The sequence below is a fragment of the Callospermophilus lateralis genome, chromosome 1 (genome assembly GCF_048772815.1).
Source record: "Callospermophilus lateralis isolate mCalLat2 chromosome 1, mCalLat2.hap1, whole genome shotgun sequence".
NCBI classification, from domain to species: Eukaryota; Metazoa; Chordata; class Mammalia; order Rodentia; family Sciuridae; genus Callospermophilus; species Callospermophilus lateralis.
Genome location: NC_135305.1, coordinates 121,918,363 through 121,945,548, shown reverse-complemented (window position 1 = coordinate 121,945,548; position 27,186 = coordinate 121,918,363). Strand labels below are relative to the sequence as shown.

Genomic DNA, 27,186 nt, shown 5'->3' with positions numbered 1-27,186 from the left:
CTCTGACACTGAGGCTGTCAGTGTGGGGCAGAGAAGAAGGCAGAACAGAGATGGGGGCCCAGGCCCAGGCGCACTCCACCTACTCAAGATCAAGGCTCTTAGGTAGCACTGGTCACTCTGGGAGATGACAACTGCCTTAGGAGCAGTGTAGGTATAGGGTTTGGGGATACCATCCAGGGAAATGGCCAAGGGGCAGGTGCCAGTCACAAAAAGGGGTTTCTGATGGAACCAACTTCCCCACTATAAAAGAGGGGAAATTAGCAGGCCTGGTACCAGGGGAAGGGACACCCATTTATTGAGGGGAAAAAAGAAGGGTCTAGAAGCCTCTCTGTTTTCTCTCCCATGCTCTGGGAGGAATGGGATCATGATGAAAGGGAGGGGAGCTCAGCTACGACAAGGTCATTACTGGCACATCCCTTACCCTCCCAGGGCCCAGTTTCCTCCCTCCTATACATCCCAGCTTTTGCCCAAGGTAGACATGAGAAGGAAGAGGTATGGGTAGGCCACTCACAGCTCCAGGAGGTGGGGCTCCCTGACAGCCAGTGGTAAGCTGCCCAGGACTCCCTGAGGTTGAGGAGTTGGCGGCCTCTTCATCTCCAGGAAGGCATCCCCAGCCCCAACAGCAATGTGATCAAGAGGGGAACCCTCAAAAGTCACTCTCCTGCTGGTTATGATGGGCACAGGGGGTGGAGACTCCTTGCCCGAGCCCAGGGCCTTCTGTTTCCAGAGCTCAGCACAGTGGCAGACTGCACGGTGAAGACTGTGAGCTGCCTGCAACACAGCTTCTCATCAGTTTCTACTGTTCCCTCTCCACTGTTCAGAAGAAGGGAGCCCCACACCTACCTGGACCTGCTGCTGGGCTTGCAGCTGCTGCCGGGAGGCCTTCATGCTGGCTGTGAAACGCAGGAGCCGTGTGGCACCCTCTTGGAGGAGCTGCTGGTGGTAGGCCTGTACTGCCCGCTCTAGCCGCACCTTCTTCCTCCTCCTTTCCAGCACAAAGCCCAGCCATGCAGCCCAAGTCTTCAGGGAGGGCAACAGGTGAAGACCAGGCCTCCCTCTTAGGGCTCTCCCATGACCCAGGCAACTTCCTCCCACCCATGGCAGGAATGGCAGTATGAAGAACCCCAGTTACCTTTGCCTGTAGGGAGAAGGACCAGAACCATAGGGCTCGTGCTGTACTTTGCTGTTCCTGTCTCCTGGCCACCAGCTATGGTCCAGAAAACAGGGTTATTCAAAGGGGCCACCCTGACTACATGGCCCTGCTTTCACTTTGCCTTGCTCATCACTGTGTAACCAAGGCTTCCATTCTTCCACCAGGAAGAGCCCAACCCTGGGCCTGACTGTGAGGCACTCAACACACTCATGTCTGTAGATCAATGAATGATTCTAGGGAAGAAGGAAAGTGAAGGGCTCTCAGAGGGGAAAATGGCAGCAGCACATCCAGCTTGTGGAGGAATAGTAGAGGGAGGCACTGGGTTTGACCTTCAGCACCACAAAATAAATGAGTGAAAAATAAAGGTTATTGTGTCTACCTACAATTAAAACAAGTAAGAAAAAATGCTTTTCACATTAATTTTTGGATATTACATCCATGTGTTTAATATGACAATTAGAGATGTGGACTGAGAGGGATGCAGGAAGAGGTATTGTGTTGCCTCCCACCTGCTGTCTCCACCAGCAGAAGCAGGCCTTGCTGAGTCTCTGCACCAGGAGCTGGGCGCCCTGCATCTGCAAAAACTGGGGAGAGAACAAGTACACATGGAGTCAAGTATCCCACACCCTGGGTTCTGGCCTGAGGCAACTGTCCTCCCATTGCCAGGATTCCTAGGTGATCCGAAAGGACTCCTGTATAGGGCAGAGAATGTCCAGATAAATTGGTAGGGCCCTCATCGATGACAAGCCAAGGTCAGGGTGAACCAGGTTTCTCTCCTGAGCCATATTCCTCCCAAGGGAGACCCAATTCTAAGGCTAGCTACCCTGAGTCACCACTAAATGCCCAGGCAGGCTCTTGCCGTCTTATTCCCACAGGATCCCAAATAACCCAGCACCCAGGCAGCTGCCTTAAGTTTTGTCCAGAGTCCCTCCTTGAGAGGTGGTCCTGCCTGGCAGCCATCCCATGGCCTGCCACATGGGGGGAACTTGACAGCTGCTGCCTCACCTTTTTCCTGACACACCCCAGATAGTACACCTTCCACCACGCCATCCCCTTTAGCAGCAGCTGCCGTCGGTGATGCTGGGCTGCTCTCTCCAGCTGGGCTCTTTGCTGGGCTGCCCTCTGGCTGCAATCCCGCCACTTCTGAAACCAGGTTTGGAGATATCCTAGGGCAGATGCAAACCAGAGTTTGACTGTTTGTAGGATTTTTTAAAGTCACAATGCAGTGGGGAGGTTTGGGGATCAAAGAATGTGATATGGGATAGTCAGGATGTCCAGCCGTCTGTGAGTAAAACTATGGCGTGCACATGGTCACTCTGTAAGGATAATTAAGACTACCTTCAGTGACTCTGAGCACTGGAATCAGACTTGTTTACTGCACCTTGCAAGGGCACACCTGCCATAGATTATACTCCACCTCACAGAGTCACACACAAGGTAATACCAGGTACTTGGAAGGAGGCCCTTAGTCTGAAGAATAAGGGAGCCTCCTGCTGGAGTGCAAACTTAGAGGAGGCAGCCTCGTTTCACCAGATAAAACCAAGGTTCATTCAAGTCATCCTGAGCCACGACCAGATAGGTCTGCCAGCATGTCCTGACTTCCTACACTCTGGGCAAGGGCCACATCCTGCATTTTATTTTTGTCACCAGATTCTCCCTTTGGTGAAAATTTCATGGGCCCCCGAAGAAGTTTCTTTTCAAGACAACAAGAAAAGGGTTGACACGGGGGCACTGATGATACATAGGTGGTTAGCCCTTCAGGACCCACTGCAGCAAGCAGGGAAGGAAGCCATCACAAGTTGGAAGCCAACTGTACCTATGCACTGATAATCTTGGGAGGGTGTCTTTTATTTGCCCATGTATCCATATAATTTCAATGAATTCCCTTTAAGTGATAACCATGGAGGAAGATACAATATCACCCTTTTACAAAGAGCCGGGGTCATGCCTGAGATCACTGAGCCAAATTATGACTCCTAGCCTGCACCACTTCTTTTTTTAAGAGATGGAATTTTGCTGTGTTTCCCAAGCTGGCCCCTGAGCTTGAGCAATCATCTTGCTTCCACCTCCCAAGTAGCTGAGACTATAGACACATACCATTGCACTTGGGTGAGCTGACCTTATAAGGACTCCACTTAATGTGTCTTATATCTTCTTAGTCCCTCCTCCCCAGCATCCAGAAAAGATGTGCATGAGACTCAGATCTTAATCTAAACCAAGAAATTGATTCCCAAGTATTTATGGTGCACCAACCAATCACTTCTTGGCCTTGGCTAAGATCAAGTGTACTGGCACGAACTACACGCAGAATCTTGTTGCTTAGCCTCCCAAATCCCTTGTGCCATCTGTAATGGACATGGTAAACCCAGGGCCTGCTATGTGCCACCACCCCCTTCTAAAGAAAGTCCTGCAGAGAAGCAGCTTCAGGCTGCACCTGGAACCTATCTCATCTAATTTTCCAGCATGGCCAGAAGTGGATACCTGACCTACAGTAGCTGACCCAAATTGCATTGGGTATACAAACAGAAATGAAAATTAAAAAGTGGGCTTTGCATTCTTCAACATACATCAGTCAGGACGCAACCAAAGTGGATAAACTTTTGTCCTGTAGCAAATTCTATTAAAGTCAAATTAATAACTTGGCTGATTTTTGCTGCAGTCCAATTTAAACCATTTCTGATTGTTTTCACTTCTGTATTTTCATCTATTCTAACTACAGGTTCTCCCCTTTAGAGTGTCAGATTTCCCTCTCCACTATGGACCCAACTGTGTTAGAAGATAATTCCCCATAGGTCTTTTCTGTGTCTGCACATCTTCTGCACAGAGGCATTGATTTCTATCCTGCACTATCAAGGATATTTATACAGCATGAGTGGGATTTCCTGCTCAATGGGACATAGCAAGTCTCTAGTTCTTGAACATACGAGGATTCAACTACATAAGAAAGCCAGGGCTCTTACCAACACAGGGGTTGACTTGAGGAGCAGCTGCACTCAGGAGGGTCTTTTCCATCAAAACACACCCCCTGCCAGTGTGGTGGCTTATAATACTAGCAACTCAACGGTTGAGACAGGATTCCAAGTTTGAGGCCAGCCTCAACAATTTAGTCAGACCCTAAGCAGCATATTGAGACTCTTTAAAAAAAAAAAAAAAAAAAAAAAAAAAAAGGAAAGATGTGGGAGGCTGGAGATGTAGCTCAGTGATCCCTGGTTTAAATCCCCAGTACCAAAACCAAAAAACCTACACCCCCTTAGCTGGGTTCAATGGCACATACCTGTAATTCTGGCACTCAGGAGGCTGAGTGCGGAGGATCACAAGTTCAAAATCAGCCTAAGCAAGACTGTCTCAAAAAAATAAACAGGGATGGGATTGTGGCTCAGTGGTACAGCATTTGTGAGGCACTAGGTTTGATCCTAAGGACCACATAAAAAATAAATAAAATAAAGGTATTGTGCCCATCTACAAATAGAAAATATTAAACGAGGGGCTGGGGCTCAGTGGTAGAGTGCTGGTCTAGCATATGTAGGCCCTGGGTTTGCATCTCAGCACCACATACAAATAAATAAATAAAGGTCCATCAATAACTAATAAAAATATTTTTTTAAAAAGAAAAGAAAATATTAAACGAACAGGGCTGGTGATATAATCCCTGGGTTCAATCCTCTGTAACATACACATACACACACACTCCCTGACATTTACCACTCTTCCATTCCAGCTTCATTTTTTAATTTCCTCATGGATCACAAGCCTTGGCCTTTCATTTTTACAGAAGCTTGTGAATCCATTGGGAAGGGAATTTTATAATATACTGGATTGACTAGCACCCCCACGCCTCAAAGATTCATGTCCTTCATGGTCATGAATTAATAAAGTAATGTCACACTAGAGCAGGGTGGGTCCTAAATCCAATGTGTGTGCTGGGGATGAAGCTCAGTGGTAGACCACTTGCCCAGCACATGTAAGGCCCTGTGTTCAATCCCCAACACTGAAGAAAAGAAAAAAAAAATCAATATGCCTGGTGTCCTTATGAGACCCAGAGACACAGGAAGAAAACATCAAGTGAAGATGGAGGATGAGAATGAAGTGATGTATCTACATGAACACCAGGGATGGCTGGCAGCCAGCAGAAACTAGAAAACTCAAGGAAGGATCCTCTCCAGACCCTTTGAAGGGAGTAAGTCCTCCCGACATCTTGATTTCTAGCCTCCAACACTGAAAGAATACATTCTTGTTGTTGAAGCTTCCCAGTTGTAGGCAGTAAATGGAACCCAAGACAGTTCTGCATCTTTCACACTCCTTTTGATACTTCTTGCTTTCAGGATCCCCACTTACCCTTATCTAGCACCTTCCGGGCCTCTCTCAGGATATCTGCCTCCTGTTGTCGGTAATATATTTGCACTGACGCTACCTCCCGCCACTGGACCAGGATCTACAGGCAGGCAAAGAACATAGATCACTGTATGTCCTGACTTCTGAGGACACGTGAGGTCTATAATGGTAGCTCCTGGTGAGGTGAAGCCAAATGGTTGATGTTTGGCTCTGACATACTTCTAAGAAGCACCCGCCATCCATATAGACCCAGGACACAGCCTCAGGCTCCTCTCAGGCCCTCAGAAGTGCTGGGACTTTTCTAGAGGATTTATACCACACTACAGAGAAATAAAGTAGTTACACATTACATGAGCTTTAATTATATTATTATTTGTTATTCAGATCATATACAGTATATGCACTCTTTCCTATTAGAGATACATACAAAATCACAATAACAAAATACATTGAAAAGTCAGGCAGGAGAAGCCTGAGGCCTGTTTCATATTCATGATCTCCATTTCCACCAAAAACATCTCCCTTCCAAGCTTGGAATCTTAGCTTGGATCTCCTTTCTTCCTTCCAGAGCAGGGGATGGCTTTAGAGTTTAAATGGCTTTAGTCTGAGAACAGAATGGCCCTTGACCAAATATAATTGCTTCTCTTTTACAGAAGCTTCAGTTCCAAGACTGGCCCGTATCTGCTTTATTCTAAAAAACATCTGGGGCTCAGGGATTCCATTTGTTTGAGCTCCCTCTTTTCTGTAACATGTTTTCTTCCCATAGCCATGTCCTGCCAATGTCCCCATTCCCAGAGCTTGGGACCTGCACTACCATATGATATTTTTCCATACCCATTCCAGATCAAAGAAACAGGTGTGGTTTGGAGTCATTTCCCACTGAAAATGATCAAGGACCTTATAATCCCTGGATACTCATGCTTTCCAGAAAGCCTCTATGGTCATAAGACCTATAAGGATGACAGGCAGAAGCCAGCATCCTTTTCTGACAGGTCAGGAGACTGACTTCCACAGTTTCTCCTAGTGGAAACTTCCATGTGTGTGGAAAACACAGATAAGAACTAGTTCACTTACTATGTGCCATGTTTTTACTGTAATGGGCATTGATTCATACTTTTAGTAAAAAAAAAAAACAAAAAAAAACCACCTGCAGACATGGATGTATGTCTGTGTGCTAGAGGAAGGCTATCTATTTTGGGGGTGTCCTACTCAGTGTTAATCTTTAGCACCAGTCCCTACCCAACACCCTGGCTGAAACATGGTCCCTAAGTCCCCTGGATAACCAGCTTGTCTCCCTGTTCCTCACCTTGGAACACACGGTCTTTCTGTAGTGTGCACTTGCTTGCAGGATTTTTCTGGCCTCATCCACACGGGCCACTGTGTTCTCTCTCCAACGACATAACACCCACCTGCAAGTACATGGCCAGGCCAGGGCAGAACCTCAGTATGGAGGGACATGGGAAGCCTCTGTGAATTGTTCCTCATTCTCTCCCCATATCTGAGTTAGTATTCTCCATGCCTCTGAGTATCTGCTTCACTGACACCCAAATTTATGCTCATGTCTACATCCAACAAACAAATGCTAGGCACCTGTTCTGTGCTAGACAAAAGGTGAGTAGCCAGTACCCAGTAGTGCACAACACCACATCTTTAGAAGTTTAAATGATAAAATGAATATGGAGCTCTAACCAGGTGATAACAATACAGTCAATTCTCAGGATAATAAGTTCAGAGAGATAGGGAAGATGGGGAAGAACAACTAAAATCCAGCGTGTACTTGCTGTGGAGTTAGTGAAGGGTTACCTACTGTGAATCCCAGAAGAGTAATGGAGATGTTTAAAGTTCACAAGGTCCTTAGCCCACATGCCACCTAGAAAAGCATGTGCTGAACATACACAAAGGAAGGAAAAGAGAGAGGGGAGTAAGAAAGGCCTAACAGAAAAGAGTGAGTTCAGAGCTTAACCAAGAAGGAATAGAAGGTGGGCCATAAGTGCCCTTCAAAGATGAGCAATGCAGATAGTCTCAGAGGGCTGGGAGTGACTCTTCAGAGTCAACTGTGAAGGAACCATTTGGGAACTGACAGGAAAGGGGATCACTGCAGGCTCCAGGGCAGAAGAGGAAATGGTGCCTTGAGAGATTTTGCAGGCATCCAGGAGAGGTCTGCTTTTCAAGGTCCTACTCTGACAATAGCAGGAGTTTAAAACATACTGAATGAAGCAGTAAACACAGTGCATTGTTGTGGAAAAGCCAGAACCACAATTTGAGCAATAAGAGACACTCAGAACCATCCTCTGCTTGGCCCAAGGCAGGAATCTATAGTGTCTGGCTCTGTTCCTTCTTACTGAGCCTGAGCCCCCACAAGACCCTCAGGAGACTCACCCCAGCAGCTGCCTGTTGTGCTGGCTCTCCCTGGCTGCCACCTCCTGTAGGATGCTCTGTACTCTGCCCTGGTAAGCCTGAAAGAGACAAAAAGGACTGGAGGCCACTCCTGGGCCTACACTGCCCCTTATTCCAGGTAGGCATTAAAGGTGCATTTATAATGGGGGGCCCAGAGCACTCAAAAAGGTGAGGACAGGCTGAAGGACACTATTCCAAGGCCAGCAGATACCCCAGACTGCCCAACTAGGCCCTCCCCTAATAGGTCAAACCCCTGGACTCCTAGACATGAGCCTGTTTTCGTATAAGGCCATGTACTTGTTTTCCACTTTGCCCAGTAAGAATTGACAGATCATGTGGCTCTGAGACCCATTGTCTTGGGCACCTACACTGTTTGAGGCTTGTTGAATTATTCTGGGGAAGGACAGGAAAAACAAGGGAAAAAAAACAGTTTCCAGAAACATCCCCTGCCCCTACAACAAGGTGATCTGGAGGAAAGAAGTGGCTCCTACCAGCCACTTCTGCAGCGCCCTGTGCAGGGTAGCACGCCGGCCATGCAGGTCTGCTTGCATCAGCTTCCACTGCTCAGTGGCACGCAGGGCCAAGCACTGTGGACAAAGGAAAAAGCAGCCACCTGGGCTAAGAGACGAGGTGGGGGACAGTTTTAGTTCTGCTGCCATCTTATACTCCATTTGTTTGAGCTTGCATAAGGTACTTAACCTCACTGAGCCTCAGTTTCCTCATCTGTAAATATGTGCTTCGAAGGGGTTTTGTGAGGACCAAATGAGGCAGGTCCCTAACTTATAATGGTCAATAATTGTTATCTTAAACATTTTATACACCCAATAGGGTCCCTATAAAGGGTTAGATTAGTAATTTAGATTCAGGAATTTCACATGAGATCAGCCTGGTACCTAAAAGAACAAGAAGTTCCTGAGCTAATCATCGCTTAATAGTGAACTGACATTGCCTCCTCTGCTGCCTGCCCTCCTCCCCTAGCTCAGAGACAGGTGGCTTCCAAGGCACTGCCAAGGAGCCCATCTGTCCACTCTGAGTCATGATGATACACAGCTCCACCTGTCCAAAAGCCACCCTTGGGTGGTGCCCGTGCCAAAGCCTTACCTCCCTCCACCTGTTCCAGGCCCAACGCAGGAGCCGTACCCGGTAGAACTCCACAGCCAGTGCCCTGCCCAACCTCCTGCAAGATGACAGGTGGATATCAGCCATGCAGCCCAGATCCAGGTGGGGGCCTCCTGATGGGCTCCCCTTCACAGACTGTGGCCCCTACTTAGTGGTTAAGTTTTGGGGGGAGTCAAGACCCTCTATAAAGAGCTGCCAAAGGACTTGGGCTCTCTTCCAGAAAAATTCACATGTAATCAAATTTTTGTACACAACTTCATGGGCCTGAAGTAGCACTAGGGCCTATTCCTTTGTAGGTGTGCTAAAGCCCTGTCCACTCCTGAGAAGGTGCCTGAATGTGGCCAGAATGTGAGAGGTAATAAGATTCTTAGAACACACTAGTGGATACAGAAAGGTATCAAAGCAGGAAAACCTCTGCGGTGGACATGGGCTGCCTACACTGTCCATCCCCCACAGCTATAGGGTATGGTAAAAATTACTATAACCTGCCCACTAGCCTTAGCCACTAGGTTCTGGTCAGTTATCCTCAAATAGGCTTATCAGTCTATTCGCTGGCCATAGTCACTTCAAATGGGCTCTAATTAGTAAGCAAAATAATGGATAGGACCTCCCAGATCCACAGAACACTTCTGTTCCAACTGAGATCCTACTGCTGGGAACACCATGATCCTCAAGGAACACCCCAAGATCCTCTCCCTATAGTCGGAGTTTTATTTAGACTATTTCAGGTTGAATTTCTGGAACTTACAACCGGTCTAGGTTAACACAGGCCTCTGGGCAGGCACTTAGAGATAACCTTGGTGCTATGGTCCGAACTGGCCCGGGTAGAAAGGACTTCTGATACAGAACTGATCGCTCACTCTTTTCTGAGCCCTTGGGCACTCTCCCTCCATGTGTGGAAAACATTCCTCAGTTGTCCATGGTGGTGGTGGGCACAGGCCACTGCTTGCCACTCTTGCTCTTGGTGACGTGCTGCTGCCTGCTGGTGCCAGATGGACCAGGACCTATACAGAAGCTGTCGCTCTGCATGGAGGATGGCCTGAGGGACAACAGGAGGAAGAGAACAAAACAAGTCAGATAGGAGACTCCATAGGTCATGAATAATGACCAAGGCAAAAAAAAAAAAAAAAATGGATTTTTAGGTGTCCTGGCCCAGAAGCTGTCTATAAACTCTACTGACAACAGACACAGCTGGCCAGAACCTGTTCCTGGCTTATAAGTAACCGGAAGGAATGCTATAGTGTAGGCCTGAGTTCTGTGCAACTTCCTAAAGAGGGAACACAGTGAGAGCAGGATTTAAAACAAGTCATAACCCTTCAGGAACCTCCTCAGGGAGAGTTACTTACCATTCTCTCTGCCAAGCGGTTTTCTCGATGCTGAAACATCTTCTGCCACCAGACAGAAAAAACTTGCTTCTCTAATGTCTCCCTAAAAATAAAAAATAAAAACTGAATAGTAGTTAAACACATTAAAAAAAATCCACAGAACTACAAGTTTCAAATACTCAAGATTTGCCCTTGATAGTTCTAATGAGGAAAAAAGGAAAGAAAATGGGAAGGAATGCAGACAATAATATCACCCATAAAAAACTCCAAACTCCAACATTTCCCCAGGTATTTCTGGCATCAGAAGCAGAGATTTGAGATCCAGAATGCTAAAGAAGCTGGAATTTAGGATCAGGCTATTGGAAAAGTGAGTGTTGAGCAAAAGAAAATACCCAGAATTTTACTGAGGTACTTCCAGGTCCTCAGATGAGGGCACACTCTCTGAGGCCCAGCAGAGAGTGGTTTTTGCAGATCTAAGGGCCATATAAGGATACCAGAGGTTGGACAAGAATGGCCTAGCCAGAGTGGAGAGAACAAAAACAAAAGCTGAGATCGTTTCTACTTCACTTGTACAATAAATATGCTAAAGATTAGAGGGAAATGATAAAAATAAAAACTTAAATCTACATGAAGAAAGAAGAACAGTAGAAATGAAAAGTATAAGGATAAATATGAGAATTTTTTTTCTTAATTTTAGAAAGATTTCATGATTATTAAAAGCCAAAAAATATGGTTTTGTGGGGTAAAAACTATGTATTGTATTTGTTAAATACATGACAACAAATATCAAGGATGGGAAGAAAATGGAACTTTACTGTTTTTATATTTTATATTTAATATAAAATGGCGTAGAACTGTAATAAGTGAAGGATGCACACTGTTATCTCTAAACAATGATTTAAAAACTACAATGGCAACGATAATGCATCAATAAAAATGTGTCAATTGAAAAAAATACAAATAAAAGTGAAAAAAAAAACTACAATGATACTGAGCTAAAAAAAATCAGGAAGCAAAATGGAATACTAAAAATTTTTAAATGTCCTCTATACAAGGCAAAAAGGGGGGAAAAATAGACTTTAGTCCTCCCATACCATGGTTACATGAAATATAAATGAAGTAAACATTCTAACTATAAGGCAGAGATTGTCAGACTGGATTACAAAAATTAAGAAGCAATTAGATGATCAAGAAGTACATGAAAAAATGCTCACCATCTCTAGCAGTCAGAGAAATGCAAATCAAAGCCACCCTAAGATACCATCTCACTCCAGTAAGATTGGCAGCCATTATGAAGTCAAACAACAACAAGTGCTGGCGAGGATGTGGGGAAAAGGGTACACTTGTACATTGCTGGTGGGACTGCAAATTGGTACGGCCAATTTGGAAAGCAGTATGGAGATTCCTTGGAAAGAAGGGAATGGAACCACCATTCGACCCAGCCATTCCCCTTCTTGGACTATTCCCTAAAGACCTTAAAAGAGCGTACTATAGGGATACTGCTACAATGATGTTCATAGCAGCACAATTCACAATAGCTAGACTGTGGAACCAACCTACATGCCCTTCAATAGATGAATGGATAAAAAAAAATGTGGCATTTATACACAATGGAGTATTACTCTGCACTAAAAAATGACAAAACCATGGAATTTGCAGGGAAATGGATGGCACTAGAGCAGATTATGCTAAGTGAAGCTAGCCAATCCCGAAAAAACAAATGCCAAATGTCATCTTTGATATAAGGAGAGCAACTAAGAACAGAATAGGGAGGAAGAGCATGAGAAGAAGATCACCATCAAACAGGGACCAGAGGGGAGAGGGAAAGAGAGAGAGAAGGGAAATTGCATGGTAAAGGAAGGAGGCCCTCATTGTCATACAAAATTACATATAAGAGGAAGTGAGGGGAAAGGGGAAAAAAAAGAGAAATGAATTATAGTAGATCGGGTAGAGAGAAGATGGGAGGAGAAGGGAGGGGAGGGGAGGGGACAGGGGATAATAGAGGATAGGAAGGACAGCAGAATACAACAGACACTAGTATGGCAGTATGTAAAAAAGTGGATGTGTAACCAATGTGAATCTGCAATATGTATACAGGGTAAAAATGGGAGTTCATAATCTGCTTGAATCAATTGTATGAAATATGATACGTCAAGAGCTTTGTAATGTTTTGAACAACTAACAATAAAAAAATTAAAAAGAAGCAATTAGATGTTGTTTATAGGAGATATGCTTTACTAAAAATATGAAGAGAGATAAACTGGAAGTACAAAAATGGAAAATCATAAAAACAGTAAACATAAAAAAAGCAGGTGAGATTATATAAATATAATATAAATATAAAAGGCAGACTTTTACAAAAACAAATATTACCAAAACTAAAGAAGTTCATGTCAAAATAATAACAGGGGCAATTCATCAGGAATATATAACTATCTCAAATGTATATACACAGATAACAGATTTTCCAAACACATCAAGCAAAACTGACAGTATTACTGAAAGAAACAGATAAACCTGTAAACAAATAAAATATGTAAGGGCAGAAAATTTGAAAATGAATTTTAACCATGTTGACTTAATATTTAAGACCATTATACCCATCAATTGGGATATAAACTTTTTTTTTTTGATACTGGGGAGTTAATCCAGAAGCACTTAACCACTGAACCACATTCCCAACCCTTTTTTGTATTTAGAGACAGGGCCTCACTCAGTTAGTCACTAAAATAGACACACACACACACACACACACACACACACACACACATTCTCCCTCTCTCTCTCTCTCTCTATATATATATATACACACACACACACACACACATACATATATATGTGTGTGTATGCCATAAAATAAATGTCAATAGAGTTAAGAAATTGAAGTTATATGAGGTATAGTCTCTGGTCACAGGGAATTCAATTAGAAATTTAGAATAATAATATGTAATTATTTGGGCATTAAGCAACATACTTCAACAAAACCATGGTCAAGGAAGAAATCACAAAGGAAATGAAAATGTACTTTTGATTGAATAATAATAAAAACATAACACATTAGAATTTACGGGAATGAAGCTAAAAGTAGAAGTAAATCTTATAGTTCAGAATGGTTATATTTGAAAAGAAACATTTAAAATCAGTAATCTAGCAAAAAGTTGATGATCTGAACTTCTACTTAAAAAAGGTAGAAAAAGAAATGCAAATTAAACCAAAAGAGTAGAAAGAAGGAAACTATTAAAAAGCTAAAACTATGGGGCTGGGGTTGTGGCTCAGTGGCAGAGTGCTCACCTAGCACATGCGAGGCCCTGGGTTCGATGCTCAGCACCACATAAAAATAAATAAAGAAAGAAACACCAATTTAACAAAAAGAAGAATATTTTTTTTAAAAAAGCTAAAACTATGTAACAAGAAATAAGAAACAAAAGCCAAAAGTTGGGATTAAAAAAAAAAAAAACCTGATAAGTCCCTAGAAAAATTATTTAAGAAGAACAAGAAACACTAATTGGAAAAATCAAGAATGACAAAGATTCTATCTACATTGAAGGACGCAAAAGGCATTACTAAGAACAGCTTTATACCAATATTTGTGACAACTTAGTTGAAATGAAAATTATCTTGAAAAAGAGTTTTACAAAACTGACACAAAATGAAATAGGAACTCTTTGTGGCTCCATATCTATTCACAAAATTAAATTTGTAATTGAAAACCTTTCTAGGACTGGGGTATAAGCTCAGTGGTAGAGCACTTTGCCTAGCATGTGTGAAACACTGGGTTTGATTCTCAGCACCGCATATAAATAAAGAAAAAAAAATAAAGGTCCACTGACGACTTAAAAAAGAAAAAAAGAGAAAACCTTTCTATAAGGAAAACTCTCAGCCCAAATAATTTAACTAGCAAATTTCATTAAAAATTTAAAGAAAAAACACTATTGATCTAACACAGTCAGAAAATAAACATTACCAAAAAATGCAAACCTCTATGTAAAAATCCTTAACAAAATAGTAGGAAATCAAAATCATAATTATACTGGAGATCCTAGGCAGTGCAACAAGAACAGCAGCAGCAAAGAAGGCACACAGTTTAGAAAGAATTAAACAAAGTTATCTTCATCTGTATACAACATGATTGTTTATGCAATTATTAGAAGAGAAACTACTAAAACTAATAAGTGAATTTATAAAGGTCATAGAATAAAAGGTATCAATTATTTTTCTATATACTAGGAGCAGACAATTAGAAAATGAATTTTAAAAATAATTCCACTTACACTAGCATTTAAAACTGTAAGTTATTTAGGAATAAATTTAATAAAAAAAATAAAATAAAATCTCTATACAGCAGGAATGGTGGCACAGTCCTATAATCCTAGGAGCTTGGGAGACTGAGGCAGAAGGATTCTAAGTTCAAAGCCAGCCTCAGTAACTTAGTGAGGCCCTATAAAACTGTTCCAAAATAAAATAAAAAGGGCTGGGGATGTGGCTCAGTTGTTAAGCACCCCTGAGTTCAATCTCTGGTTTAAAAAAAAAAAAAACCCGCTATGCATAAGTGTTGGAGAGATGTTGGGGAAAAAGGTAAACTTACACATTGCTGGTAGGACTGCAAATTGGTGCAATCACTTTGGAAAGCAGTGTGGAGATTCCTTAGAAAACTTGGAATGGAACCACCATTTGACCTAGCTATCCCACTCCTTGGTCTATACCCAAAGGACTTAAAATCAGCATACTATAGTGACAAAGCCATACCAATGTGTTTATAGCAGCTGAATTCACAATAGATAAACTGTGGAACCAACCTAGATGCCTATTAATTGATCAATGGATAAAAAAAAACTGTGCTATACACACATAATGGAATATTACTCAGTATTAAAAGAAAAGAAAATTAAGGCATTTGCAGTTAAATGGATGGAGTTGGAGAATATTATGCTAAGCGAAGTAAGCCAATCCAAAAAAACTGAAGGCCTAATGTTTTCTCTGATTAGTGGATGCTGATCTATGATGGGGGGAGGGGCATGGGAAGAATGGAGGAACTTTGGATTGGGCAAAGGGGAGTGTGGGGAAGGTTATGGGGGTAGGAAATATGGTGGAATGAGATGGACATCATTACCCTAGGTACATGTATGATTGCACGAATGGTGTGTCTCTACATTGTGTACAGAGAATTGAAATGTTGCATTCCATTTATGTATGATGAATTCAGATGCATTCTGCTGTCATGTACAACTAAGTAGAACAATAACAACAACAACAACAAACTATTGGGAATAATTAAGAAAAACTTATGTCAAAGGAGAAATGTAGCCAGATGCAGTGGCTGAGGCAGGAGAACTGGAGGTTCAAGGTCAGCCTCAGTAATTTAGCAAGACCCCAAACAACTCAGTGAGAACCTGTCTTTAAATAAAATACAAAATAGGGTTGGGGATATGGTTCAGTAGTTGAGTGCTCTTGAATTCAATCCCTGGTACTCCCCAGCACCCCCCCGCCAAGGAGAAATGTATCAGATTCAGTAAAACCCCAAACAAAATCCCAAAAGGATTATTTATAGAAACTGGCACAGAGGGAGAATACACAAAACAGCCTTGAAATTTCAAGAATAAAATTGAAGGACTTGCCATCTGGTTTCAAAAAATATGAAGATACAGTAGTCAAGAGAGTATGATAATGACATAAGGATAAACAAACAGATAAGTACAACAGAAAAGAAAGTTCAGAAATAGATGAAAATTTATGTGGCAATTCAGTAGCAAAAAAAAACCTGTAAAAATATCTTGATGGAATGCTGATTATCCATAATTTGTGAAAATGCATCAAACCACTTGAAATCTGTGCCTTTCACTGTATATAAATTTTGTATCAATTTTTATAAAAGGTAAGCTAGTTTTGTCTCACTCTCAGTATACTTTCCTGAAAGACTAACAGATCATAATTTTAGTTATAATTCATGAGATTCTAAATTCTATCTGTATTCCTAAGACATACCGAACAAAAGATAAATATTTTTTTGACACTTATTTGCTAAACTCCAAACCAATGCTATAAACATTTATCTACCCTGGCAGTTATAGGTCAAACTAATTATGAGGGCTAGAGGGATTGTTTCTATTTTGTGCTGATCACTCTGCTTGTATTTTACATATATTATCCCATTTAGTTTTCATGACAAACTATGAGACAGGGACCAGTATCAAACCATTTCCACTTTTTATTTGAGGACACTGAAACTCGAGTATGAATGACTGCCGAGGGTCACAGGTGGCAGAGCAAAGGTCTGAACTCAGGCCTGATTGACTACTTGCTAGTCAGACTCCCAAATCCTCAGCTCCCTCACAAACCAGGAAGGTAAGTACCTGAAAACTTAAGTTTTCTAAAAAGTCCAACCATCAAGAACTGTACAAAACCTAGATCAGGCCTTAACTGTCCTTCAAGTCTCCTGGCTAATCCCTGCCTCCAATTCACTCTCCAGCCTTGGTCTCCAGTAATAGCTCTAACATCACCCAAGCCTGCTCCCCAGCAAAATTCCTTTTAAAGGTTCCTCTCGACCATTTGGAAAGTACCCTAAAAAATTTGGTCCCCATAGCATGTAAAATACAAAAAAACAAGAGAACCAAGTATAACAAATTACTAATACTAACGCCATTTCTCAAATGGATCTTATACCATTCTGGTACCAATATAGGAACTAGGTAAAGGTGAATCCACTCTATCTACAAGATAAGGGTAGAGACAAGACTTGTCCTCTTTCAGTTTTTATTCCCATGGCCACTCCCTAAAAACATTCCTTTGGCCTTTGTACTCAGGAGCCCCATAGTTCTGGGCGATCCTTTCAAACTAGCACCTGGAATCCACCAAACTCAAGATCACCACCCAACTTTCCCATTGAGCGTATACCCTGTCACCTTTCCATTCTAAGATGATGTACACTGTACTCAGGGTAATCTCCAAAACTGTCACCTGCCCAAATATCTGTCCATCATGTGTCTATAGGACCAGTCTAATCCACAGTTTGGCCTTTCTCATTTTGTGACTCCAGTCATTGATCTTCACCCTCCTGATTCACAGGAAGCCTTCCAGAAGTACTTTCATGTTCCCCAGTCACCTTAGCACCAATTCTGAGCTCTAGGATTTGTGGTCTGACATAATTTGGACTGATCTATTCTCTTATTTTTCAATTGTTACTTAGGTATCAGCCTTATCATCTTATAAGAATTTAAAGCTCCTACAAAGTTATCAGAAAGACCTTTCTCTTGATCAAGTGGAAATTACCTGGACTTTGGAATACATGTGGATTTGAAACCTTATCTCTGATTGTGTCATTTATCATTCTGAACCTGTTCTTTCAGGGCTACTATGAGAAGGGAATTAATGAAAATAAGATATCATAAGTGGAATGAGCTTATATATATATATATATATATTTCTTTCTTCCATCATATAATGCCCAAACAGTGGCTGACACACAGTTAGCAATTAATAATTTCTTCATTATATTCCACCAACATGCAGTGAGGACCTGCTACAGGTAACTTTGTCCCTGTAGTGCTAAAAAGATGTAGCTCTGCTCCTTGGCCATTCCAATTTTGTTGATGACTATAATGTCAGACTTCAAAAAGCCAGCTTGCAGAACAGGAACTAAATATTTCAGGGAAATTATACTCAAGAATGCCTGCTAAGCAATGCAAGGTCCTACCACACTCTGATCCAGAAAGCTAATGGGAGACTTTAATCAAACTCTCAGCAGCATGAAAGGAGGATAGGAACATAAAACACAGGCTATTTTTTAAAGCACTTGCAAAAATTTTCTCAGTGAAGATACTGGCTGTCTATTCCTGCTACATAAAATCAATAATCTCACATTACTGAAAATTCAGGAAAAACCAGTGGTTTGGGGGTTGGGAGGCTTAGAAGCAAAGCAAATGGGCTGTGTGGTCAACATAGTTAGATGTGAGTGCCCAACCTGATGCAGAGAAGAGTTGTAGGGTATACCTGTAAAAACGTGCTGCTCTTGTGTTGAGGATACATTCCTGCTGGTGCCGTCTCCAGAGTCTACTCCATGTGTGGAAGACAGTAGGCAGGATTCTCTGTTGGAAATGACTGTCTGCTCTGGCCTGCAGGAGCTAACATAAAATAATAAATGTCTTTTGCTTTGCTTTCTCTCCACCCCAACAACAAATGACCTTCTATGTCATATTCTTGAAAGATTCCTTCCTATACCATAAAATTGAGAAAAAGTTAAAAATCATGTTTGATATCTGCCAATAAGCTAGGTAGAAAAGTAAAATATGACAGCTGAAATCTATTCACTTCTTTAATGACACATGGCCTGAGCATCTCTTCATATATATAAACACAAATACATATACATGTATACACATATATATTTAGATCAATATGCATATATACATACACACATATGTGCAAATTCATGTATATATTTCCCCTAATGTTTAAGAGATTTTCACACCCATTACCTGTTTTATTGTCTGTCAGCATTTAACCCAAATGTGTATGGAAAAAAAAATGTGTATGGATTTTTTTGAGCCTTAAAAAATGTCATTAGGTGCCCTTTTAAGGTTGATGCAGTGCTATAAGAGGCTAATACTGAAGGGTAAAGGAAACCTTTATAAAACACAGAGAAGAGACTACAAAACTCTTTGAATACTGCCTGCAGTTACAGCTAAAAGAAAGAAAAAAGATGTCATTAGGCCAAGCATAATGTTGCAGGCCTATAATCCCAGTAACTCTGGAAGCTGAGGCAGGATGATTTCAAGTTTGAGGCCAGCCTCAGCAAAGTGAGGCCCTAAGCAACTTAGTGAAACCATGCCTCAAAATTAAAAAAAAAAAATTAAAAAAGGGCTGAGGATATAGCTCAGTAAAGTGCCTCTGGGTTTAATACCTTAAAAAACAACCAACCAGGCTGGGGTTGTGGCTCAGTGGTAGAGTGCTGGCCTAGCATGCATGAGGCACTGGGTTCGATCCTCAGAACCACATGAATGTAAAATAAAGATACTGTATCCACCTAAAACTAAAAAATAAATATTAAAAAAACAAACAAAAAATCAACCAACCAACAAAAGCCCTTTGCCATATTTGTTTTAAATATACATACTCGAGAGAATTAAACAACAGCAGAGGAGGTAGAGAGGGAAGATGGGAGGGGAGGGGAGGGGAGGGGGGATAGTAGGGGATAGGAATGGTAGCAGAACACAACAGTCACTAATATGCCATTATGTAAAAATGTGAGTGTATAACCGATGTGATTCTGCAATTTGTATTTGGGGTAAAAATGGGAGTTCATAACCCAATCGAGTCAAATGTATGAAAGATGATATATCATGAGCTCTGTAATGTTTTGATCAATAAAAAAAAAAAGAACTGATCAAATTAAAATAAATAAATAAATAAATATACATACTTCTTTCTAACCCTATAGTATGTCTTAACTTTTCTGTATTATATATTTGTCATACAGATTCTTTTTTTTGCGGGGGGGGAATTGAACCCAGTGGCACTTAACCACTGAGGCACTTTTTATATTTTATTTAGAGGTGAGGTCTCATTGAGTTGCTCATTAAGTTGTTGAAGCTGGCTTTGAACTCGCAAACCTTCTGCCTCAGCCTCCCTAGCCACTTTGACTATAGGTGTATACCACCATATCCCGCTCATACAGATTCTTTAACATTTCATGTAATTAGGAAAGGCTATCATTTCACTGATATATCAGTGGCAAAATAGACACTGACTTAAGAATCTGTATGTATCCAAGATCCAAAATTTTGGGGGAGAAAGACATATGAATGTAGAGGAGGCCATTAAAATATGGCTTCAAATTCTTTGATCCTCCTTCATTGAGAGAATTGGCCTATGTTCCCTCTCCTTGATTCTGGGTGGGATATTGACTGCTTTTTCCACTTTAACCACAAGAGCACAGTGAAAGTAATACCAGCTAACTCCTGGGCTACATGAAGGGGCACACATCTTCTGTCTTGTTTACTGGAACACTTAATTTTGAAGCCCTGATATCTGATAATCCTGAGACCACCATGCTGTGAGGAAGTTCATGTGTGGTCTTGCACCATGGCCATAAACAGACACTCTCTGGTTAACACTCCCAGTTGAGCCTAGTGTTTGAGTCATTTCAATCCATGAACCAGAGGCATGTGAAGAAACTTGTATATGACTCTTAATTCTTGCCATTTGAATCTTTCCAGTTGAGGTTCCAGTAATCATGGAGCAGTAACCAGCCATTCTTATTATGTCTTTTTTCAATTTATGAGCATCAGAATCCTTAAGCATAACAAAATGGTGCTTGCTATATGCCACAGAGTTTGGGGGAACTTTTTTTGTGTGTGCATATGCGTGTGTGTGTGTGTGTGTGTGTGTGTGTGTGTGTGTGAATACATGGGTACATATACTCCTACCCACACAGAGGAAAGATCAGATTTATTCACCAAATGTCATTATAACAGGTAAGCTTATGAGTTCTTTATTTTTCCTCTTTGTCTTTGTGCACTTTTAAAACTTTCTATTGTGTTGATATATTGCTTTTATTTTTACTTTTTATTATGGTATTTTGAAACATAAACAAAAGTAGAACCAAAAGTTTAATGAATTCCCAGGAACCTGTCTTCCAACTTCAACAATTAACAAACATTTTGCCATTCTGTATGTACTACTTTCTAAAAAGAAAAAAAAACACAATAAATAATATTTTTATCTTTTCCTAAAATAGAACAAATGTGCTTGTGGGATATATAAACTGTGCCATTCAGATTGTTAGCTAAAGGTTTTTAAAGGCAATCAAACAGTGCTCTTACTACTTTTTGGATCTGTCTTCAAACTCTGCCTTCAAAAGCAGGGCAAGTTAGAACAGTAAGAGAGGAAAGAATGCTGACCCTTGACTTTCTACCTGTGCTTGGCCCCAAGGTCAAGGAAAGATCCTATTCTGGAAAGGAAATAAAGAGACCATTTGATTTCTACCTGGAATAAACCCAATCTTTCCACCCTGGCACTCAAGTCATTTTCTAAAAGGCCTAGAGACATTCTGTTGACCTTGCATTAAATACACTTAAGAGAATAAATGGCAATGTCTTTCAGAAACAGCCACATAATCCAAAGAGATATCAAAGAGTGCAGTAACTCTAAGCATTTTCTATGTATGGAAGGCAAGGTAACACAAAACAAAACAATCTATGTCCTGGATTAGTACCATCCAAACTCCCAGAAAAAAAGATACTTGGGAAAAACTCTTACACGATCAATGGCACTTCATGCATTATTTGTGCATTCATTTATCCACACATTAGCACATATTCTATGCAGAGCACTGTGGTCAAGATGAGAGACATACTATACCCCCAAGGAGCTAACAGGAGAGAGGGGCCAGAAACAACTGTGCAATGATAAACTACACAAGTTGGTGGGGTTGGGAGTGTGGAAGAGAGGGAAACACCTGACCTAGAAGGATAGTGAGGCACAGAGAACTACAGGTATATTGAGAGGCAAGCATGTGCACAGGTCATTCGGGAATGAATGGCAACTCAACTGGCCAGAGTGCAGCTGTGAAGGAAGACTGGTAATGCAAAGGAGAGACAGAAATAGAGAGGGACCAGCTCCCAGAAAAGCTTGTATGCCTTGCTAAAAACTGTATTCTATCCCAAAACCATGGGGACCCAGCCAAAAACTTGAGATTCACATGTGAGACTAGCAGCAGATGGAGATGGGGGTGGGGAGGGCAATACAAAAATAACTGTGAAGAGTTTGGTTTGTGTCTTCCTCTGATTCACTGCCAAGGTCAGCCAAAGGGGTCTTTTTGAGGAGGGGGTAAGAAGCATTTAAACCCAGGGGCACTTAACCATTGAGCCACATCCAGCCCTTTATGTATTTTTTACTTCTGAGACAAGGTCTCACTATATTTTTTAGGGTCTCACTATGTTGCTGAGGCTGACCTTGAATTTGCAATCTTCCTACCTCAGCCTCCAAACATTGGTGGGATTACAGACAAGTGCCAGGTTGTGCCTGCCTAAGAAGGGCCCTTTTCATGCGATATTATTAACTAAACAAACATCCCCGAGTCTGAATGTAGACTTGAAATCCTTCTCATGAGATTCAGTATTCCAAACAGCTACTCCTAATCATTAGACCCAGCACTGAGATCACACTCACGTGCCACATTGGCACTAATTTGTAAGCCTGTGAGAACAAGAATTCTGCCTCCTTTGTATCATAATTGTATCTTCAGTACTTTGCAGTGTCCGGGGCACTTTTTTTTTCCTAAAAAAAGTATTTCCTGCCAGGTATGGTGGTACATGCCTATAATCCTAGCAACTCGGAAGGCTGAGGCAGGAGGATCTCAAGATCAAGGACAGCCTCAGGAACTTAGCAAGACCCTGTCTCAAAATAAAAACTAAAAAGGTCTGTGGATATAGCTTAGTGGGAAAACACCCCTGTATTCAATCTTCAGTACCCAGTACTGCCAAAAAAAAAAAAAAAAAGTTGCTTTTTTTTTTTTTTTTTTAGTATTAGGAATGGAATTGGTAAAGATGTAAATGGCTCACAAGAGCTCACTGATTTTTAAGAAAAACCTGCATTTTTGTAGTAGATGAAGGAATGGAGTTATGGAGCCGGGCGCGGTGGTGCACACTTGTGCAGGAGGCTCGGGAGGCTGAGGCAGGAGGATCATGAGTTCAAAGGCAGCCTCAGCAACAGCAAGGCACTAAGCAACTCAGTGAGACCTTGTCTCCAAATAAAATACCAAATAGGGCTGGGGATGTGGCTCTGTGGTTGAGTGCCCCCGAGTTCAATTCCCAGTACCAAAAAAATAAAAAATAAAACAAAACAATGGTGGAAACTGAAGGAAATACCTTTGAGCTTTTTACATCACTTTCTCCTCCAAATCATAACAAGATTTCAAGGTGTAAGCATTTTCCAAACCCAAGAATGTAAGAGTAGAGCTATTTGCTATTAAAGTACTCCTTACCTGCTTGTATCTTTTCTTCTGCATATACTGTAACCATAATTTTATATACTTGCGCAGCAATGTTACCCTGAAATCAAACACAGAATACCAAGGTACTATCAATTCATACTTTCGGATTTCAGGTTTTGAAAATTCTGTTTTATTTTTAAGTCAGGTGAATTCAGGTACAGTTAGTTCTCGGGAGGTATAAACGCACACTACAAATTTACTAGTTTCATTCCAGAAGAGAAGGACATAAGAACCAGACACCTAACATGAAACCTGTCAACTCTGATTTGGATTCTTGCTTAAAAATGCTCCAAGCCTAGTGTTATACTTTAGATGTGGTGTCCCCCAAAAGCTCATGTGTGAGACAATACAAGAAGGTTTTGAGGAGAACCTTCTTCAATCTTATTTGAACTAATGATCCTCCTGCCTCAGGTCCTAAGAGTCTTAACTTAATCAGTTAATTAATCCCTGGTGGAGTTGATTGAGTGGTAATTAGAGGCAAGTAGGGTGTGGCTGGAGGAAGTGGTTCACTGGGGGTAGGGTTATGGGCTACATATTTTGTATCTGGAGAGTAGAGTCTCACTATGCTTCCTGATCACCATGATGTGAGCTGCTTCCCTCTGCTACACTCTCCCGCCATGATGTTCAGCTTCACCTCGAGCCCCGAGGAATGCAGCTGGCCTTCTATGGACTAACACCTCTGAAACCATGGGCCCTCAAACTTTTCTTCCTTTACAGTTGTTCTGGTCAGATCTTTTAGTCACAGCAGCAAAAAAGCTGACTAAAACACCTGGGAATATAGTTCAATGGCGCAGTGTCTGCTCAGCATGTATAAGGACATAAATAAATAATTTAAAATGCTCCAGAACTGGACCTATAACTATGCAAATTATTATGAGGAAGGGAGGGAGAGAAAGGGAAGAAAAAGATATTGAACATAGCAAACATTTCTGACAGTAAGAAAGTTAATAATGGCTACCCCTGAGGAATTAAGAATTAAGAGTTACTACAGGAAGGGGAACAAGCAACATTTTTTTTGGTACTAGGGATTGAACCCAGGGGCATTTAACCACCAATCCAAATTTCCAGCCCCCCCACCTTTTTTTTTTTTTTTTAACAGTTATTGATGGATCTTTATTTCATTTATTTATTTGTTTTTATATGTTGTGCTAAAAATCAAACCTGGTGCCTCACACATGCTAGGCAAGTGCTCTACCACTGAGCCATAACCCGAGTCCTTTTTTTTTTTTTTTTTAAATATTTTATTTAGAGACAGGGTCTTGCTGAGTTGCTAAGTGCCTCAATAAGTTGCTAAGGCTGGCTTTGAACTTGTGTTCCTCCTGCCTCAGCCTCCCAAACTGCTGGGATTACAGGTATGTTTCTATACTTTCTTCTACACATTCTGAATTTTCCTCACAGATATGGTACTTTTATTTATTTTTATATTTATTTAACTGAATGACTAGGTCTAGAATACTGAGGACTCCCTGTACCTTCAAGACTGAGCCACAAACAGCTACTGGCCTGACTCTTTAACACTACCAGTACATAAATTCCAAGATGTGCACATCATAATGCCTGAAAGACTAAGGCAGTAAGCAACCAGGCACATACCTCAAACTATGAGGGCCAAGGCCCAGTACAAAATATCTCTATTCTACTTCTCACGTGATCAGCCAAAAGCAACATGAAAATTCAGGAATCACTGGTTTACAACATGGCCTTTGCCCTTAAAAGGTCTGTCTATAGCACTAACTTACAACAGGGTGAGTGATCACTCCTGGAAAACTGTTAAGAATCATAAGATGTCTGTGAGAGGCGGAAGTTGAAACCAGAGTCCTACCTGTAGTGACCCCAGGCTGCAAGCAGTAAGGAATGCTGCTCTTTTTCCTCCTTTTGCTCAATCTGAGACTGCCAGAGGTTCCAGAATCTGCGTAGCAGCTAAGGTAAAACAGGGGAAAAATGAAAGTTTACTACAGTGAAAAGTAAAAATGATCACTCTTTATCTATTAGTGAGTGAATCCTTACTACAATAAACCCCTGAGTTCCCCACAAACAGGTATTACCTAAATGTGGAACAGCAAACACACATGAGCTTTCAAAATAATTATGGTTGAGCTATGGAGCTGTCCTTGACCAATGTAAAAGTCAAAGGGGTGGTTCTTTCAGTCTGTGGAAATTTGGACGAAGAAGTTATTCCTAGTCATGGCTTCATGGAAGGTGAAACCATTTTAAAGTCACTTTAGAAATTAAAACTAACTTGGGGCAGGGGATGTGGCTCAAATGGTAGCGTGCTCGCCTGGCATGTGTGAGGCACTGGGTTCGATCCTCAGCACCACATAAAAAAATAAAGATATTGTGTCCACCTAAAACTAAAAATAAATAAATATTTAAAAAAAGAAATTAAAACTAATTTATCACATATTACTACCTATAAGTAGTGTTGCAAAAATGTTTTAATTTCCAATTATTCAAGCCCTTAGGCCCAATTTTTAGTTTATAGAAAGTTGTTAGAATAAAATGACTTCAAAAGGAAGCAGTCAACAGCCAGGTACCATGGCACATGCCTGTAATCCCAGCAACTCAGGAGGCTGAGGCAGGAGAATCCTAAATTCAAGGCCAGCCTCAGCAATTTAATGAAGGTCTGTCTCAAATTAAAAAATATAAAGGGCTAGGGATTGGGGATATACCTCAGTTGATACAGTGCTTGCCTCGCATGCACAAGGCCTAGGTTTAATCCCCAGCACCATGACACCACCACCACCAAAATAAGAGGGCTAGGGAAATGATCAGTTAAAATGAGAATAAGGAATGCTTTACAAAATAACTGGACAATATTTTTAAAAAGTCAGTCATTTTTAAGAAAAAGTATACATTATGCTAAGTGAAATAAGCCAGTCACAAAAGTTAATGCAGATACTGAATGATACAGACATTAAGATTTGAAGTCTAAGGGCTGGGGATGTAGCTCAGTGATAAAGCACTTGCCTACCATGCACAAGGCCCTAGGCTTAATCCCAGCACTGGGGGGAAAAAGACTTTTGGAGTCTAAAATCTGGACAAATTTCTTGGCACATATGTTAAAGGGGTACGGGGTGGGGGGAGAATAAATTAATTATCAGAAGGGTTCCCTTGATATAGAAGATAACCCTCACCATGATGTCATGCTGCCGGTAAGCAAGATTCCTTCTTATTCGCTGGAGGTGGGCACAGGTCACATTGTCTTTTAAGGCTCTAAAGCAAAAATACTATGCAAAAAAGAAAGGACACAAGTGATTACACAGAATCAGTAAAGTCTTAGAAATAAGCATAGACAAAGGAAGCCAGTCCCAGAATCAGGGTGCAAAAAGCTCTGCAAGTGCTACTCAGGATTGCTCCATTTCCCTGAGAGTTTCCTTGCTTTGAAATTCAACAGACAGCCTAATACAAGCCAGCCTGCACTGCAGGAACTCAGTAGTATTGGTTAGCCCACTGCCTACTGCCTCATCTCCGACCAGGAGGATCCCCAAGACCCACATGAGAATTTCAGAGATAAAGATCAAATATCAGCTTTTCTCTCTCAAAGGAAAAAAGAGATTTTTTTTTTTTTTTTTTGCCTATGGTAGTTTTTTGTTTGTTTTTATGCCACATAAGAGTCAGTTCGTACATTTATATAATTATAAATATAATTTTGCTAGAATCGGGTAGAAGGAATCCTTGGAGAGAAGGGGGCTTGGGGTAAAGGCAGGATATCCAGTTCTTGGTCACATCACTGCCCTACACCTTGGGATTTTGTTTTCTGTGACAGAAGAGAAATTAAGGGTTTTAATTATGTGTTCTATGGAAACTGAAGGGCTTCTTAAAGTCTTTGAAGACCACTTCATGTGGTAAGGGTGGGAGAGAGGAACTGGGTA

General features: G+C 41.3%; 2 protein-coding genes and 1 non-coding gene across 13 annotated transcripts in view; 2 read left to right on the top strand and 1 right to left on the bottom strand.

Annotated features, from left to right (window-relative positions):
* Positions 1–27,186, bottom strand: part of Sfi1 (SFI1 centrin binding protein) — a 70,038-nt gene that overhangs the window by 3,582 nt on the left and 39,270 nt on the right. For all 3 annotated transcript variants that reach the window (XM_076838050.1, XM_076838060.1, XM_076838069.1), the window contains exons 12-27: positions 26,449–26,541; positions 25,137–25,234; positions 23,306–23,372; positions 18,313–18,443; positions 10,348–10,429; positions 9,862–10,040; positions 8,984–9,059; positions 8,374–8,469; positions 7,865–7,941; positions 6,792–6,894; positions 5,489–5,585; positions 2,159–2,319; positions 1,663–1,737; positions 1,133–1,207; positions 844–1,020; positions 512–771 (exon numbers count right to left, since the gene is read on the bottom strand). In XM_076838050.1, the coding sequence (XP_076694165.1) occupies positions 512–771; positions 844–1,020; positions 1,133–1,207; positions 1,663–1,737; positions 2,159–2,319; positions 5,489–5,585; positions 6,792–6,894; positions 7,865–7,941; positions 8,374–8,469; positions 8,984–9,059; positions 9,862–10,040; positions 10,348–10,429; positions 18,313–18,443; positions 23,306–23,372; positions 25,137–25,234; positions 26,449–26,541 (1,847 nt within the window). The remainder of the gene's footprint in view (positions 1–511; positions 772–843; positions 1,021–1,132; positions 1,208–1,662; positions 1,738–2,158; positions 2,320–5,488; positions 5,586–6,791; positions 6,895–7,864; positions 7,942–8,373; positions 8,470–8,983; positions 9,060–9,861; positions 10,041–10,347; positions 10,430–18,312; positions 18,444–23,305; positions 23,373–25,136; positions 25,235–26,448; positions 26,542–27,186) is intronic.
* The window catches only part of Pisd (phosphatidylserine decarboxylase), a 116,663-nt gene that overhangs the window by 53,246 nt on the left and 36,231 nt on the right, over positions 1–27,186 (top strand). The gene's annotated exons all lie outside the window — the stretch shown is intronic.
* On the top strand, positions 18,887–19,005 carry LOC143384280 (small nucleolar RNA SNORA26). The gene has a single exon (XR_013089285.1). It is a non-coding gene; the product is annotated as a small nucleolar RNA SNORA26 (small nucleolar RNA).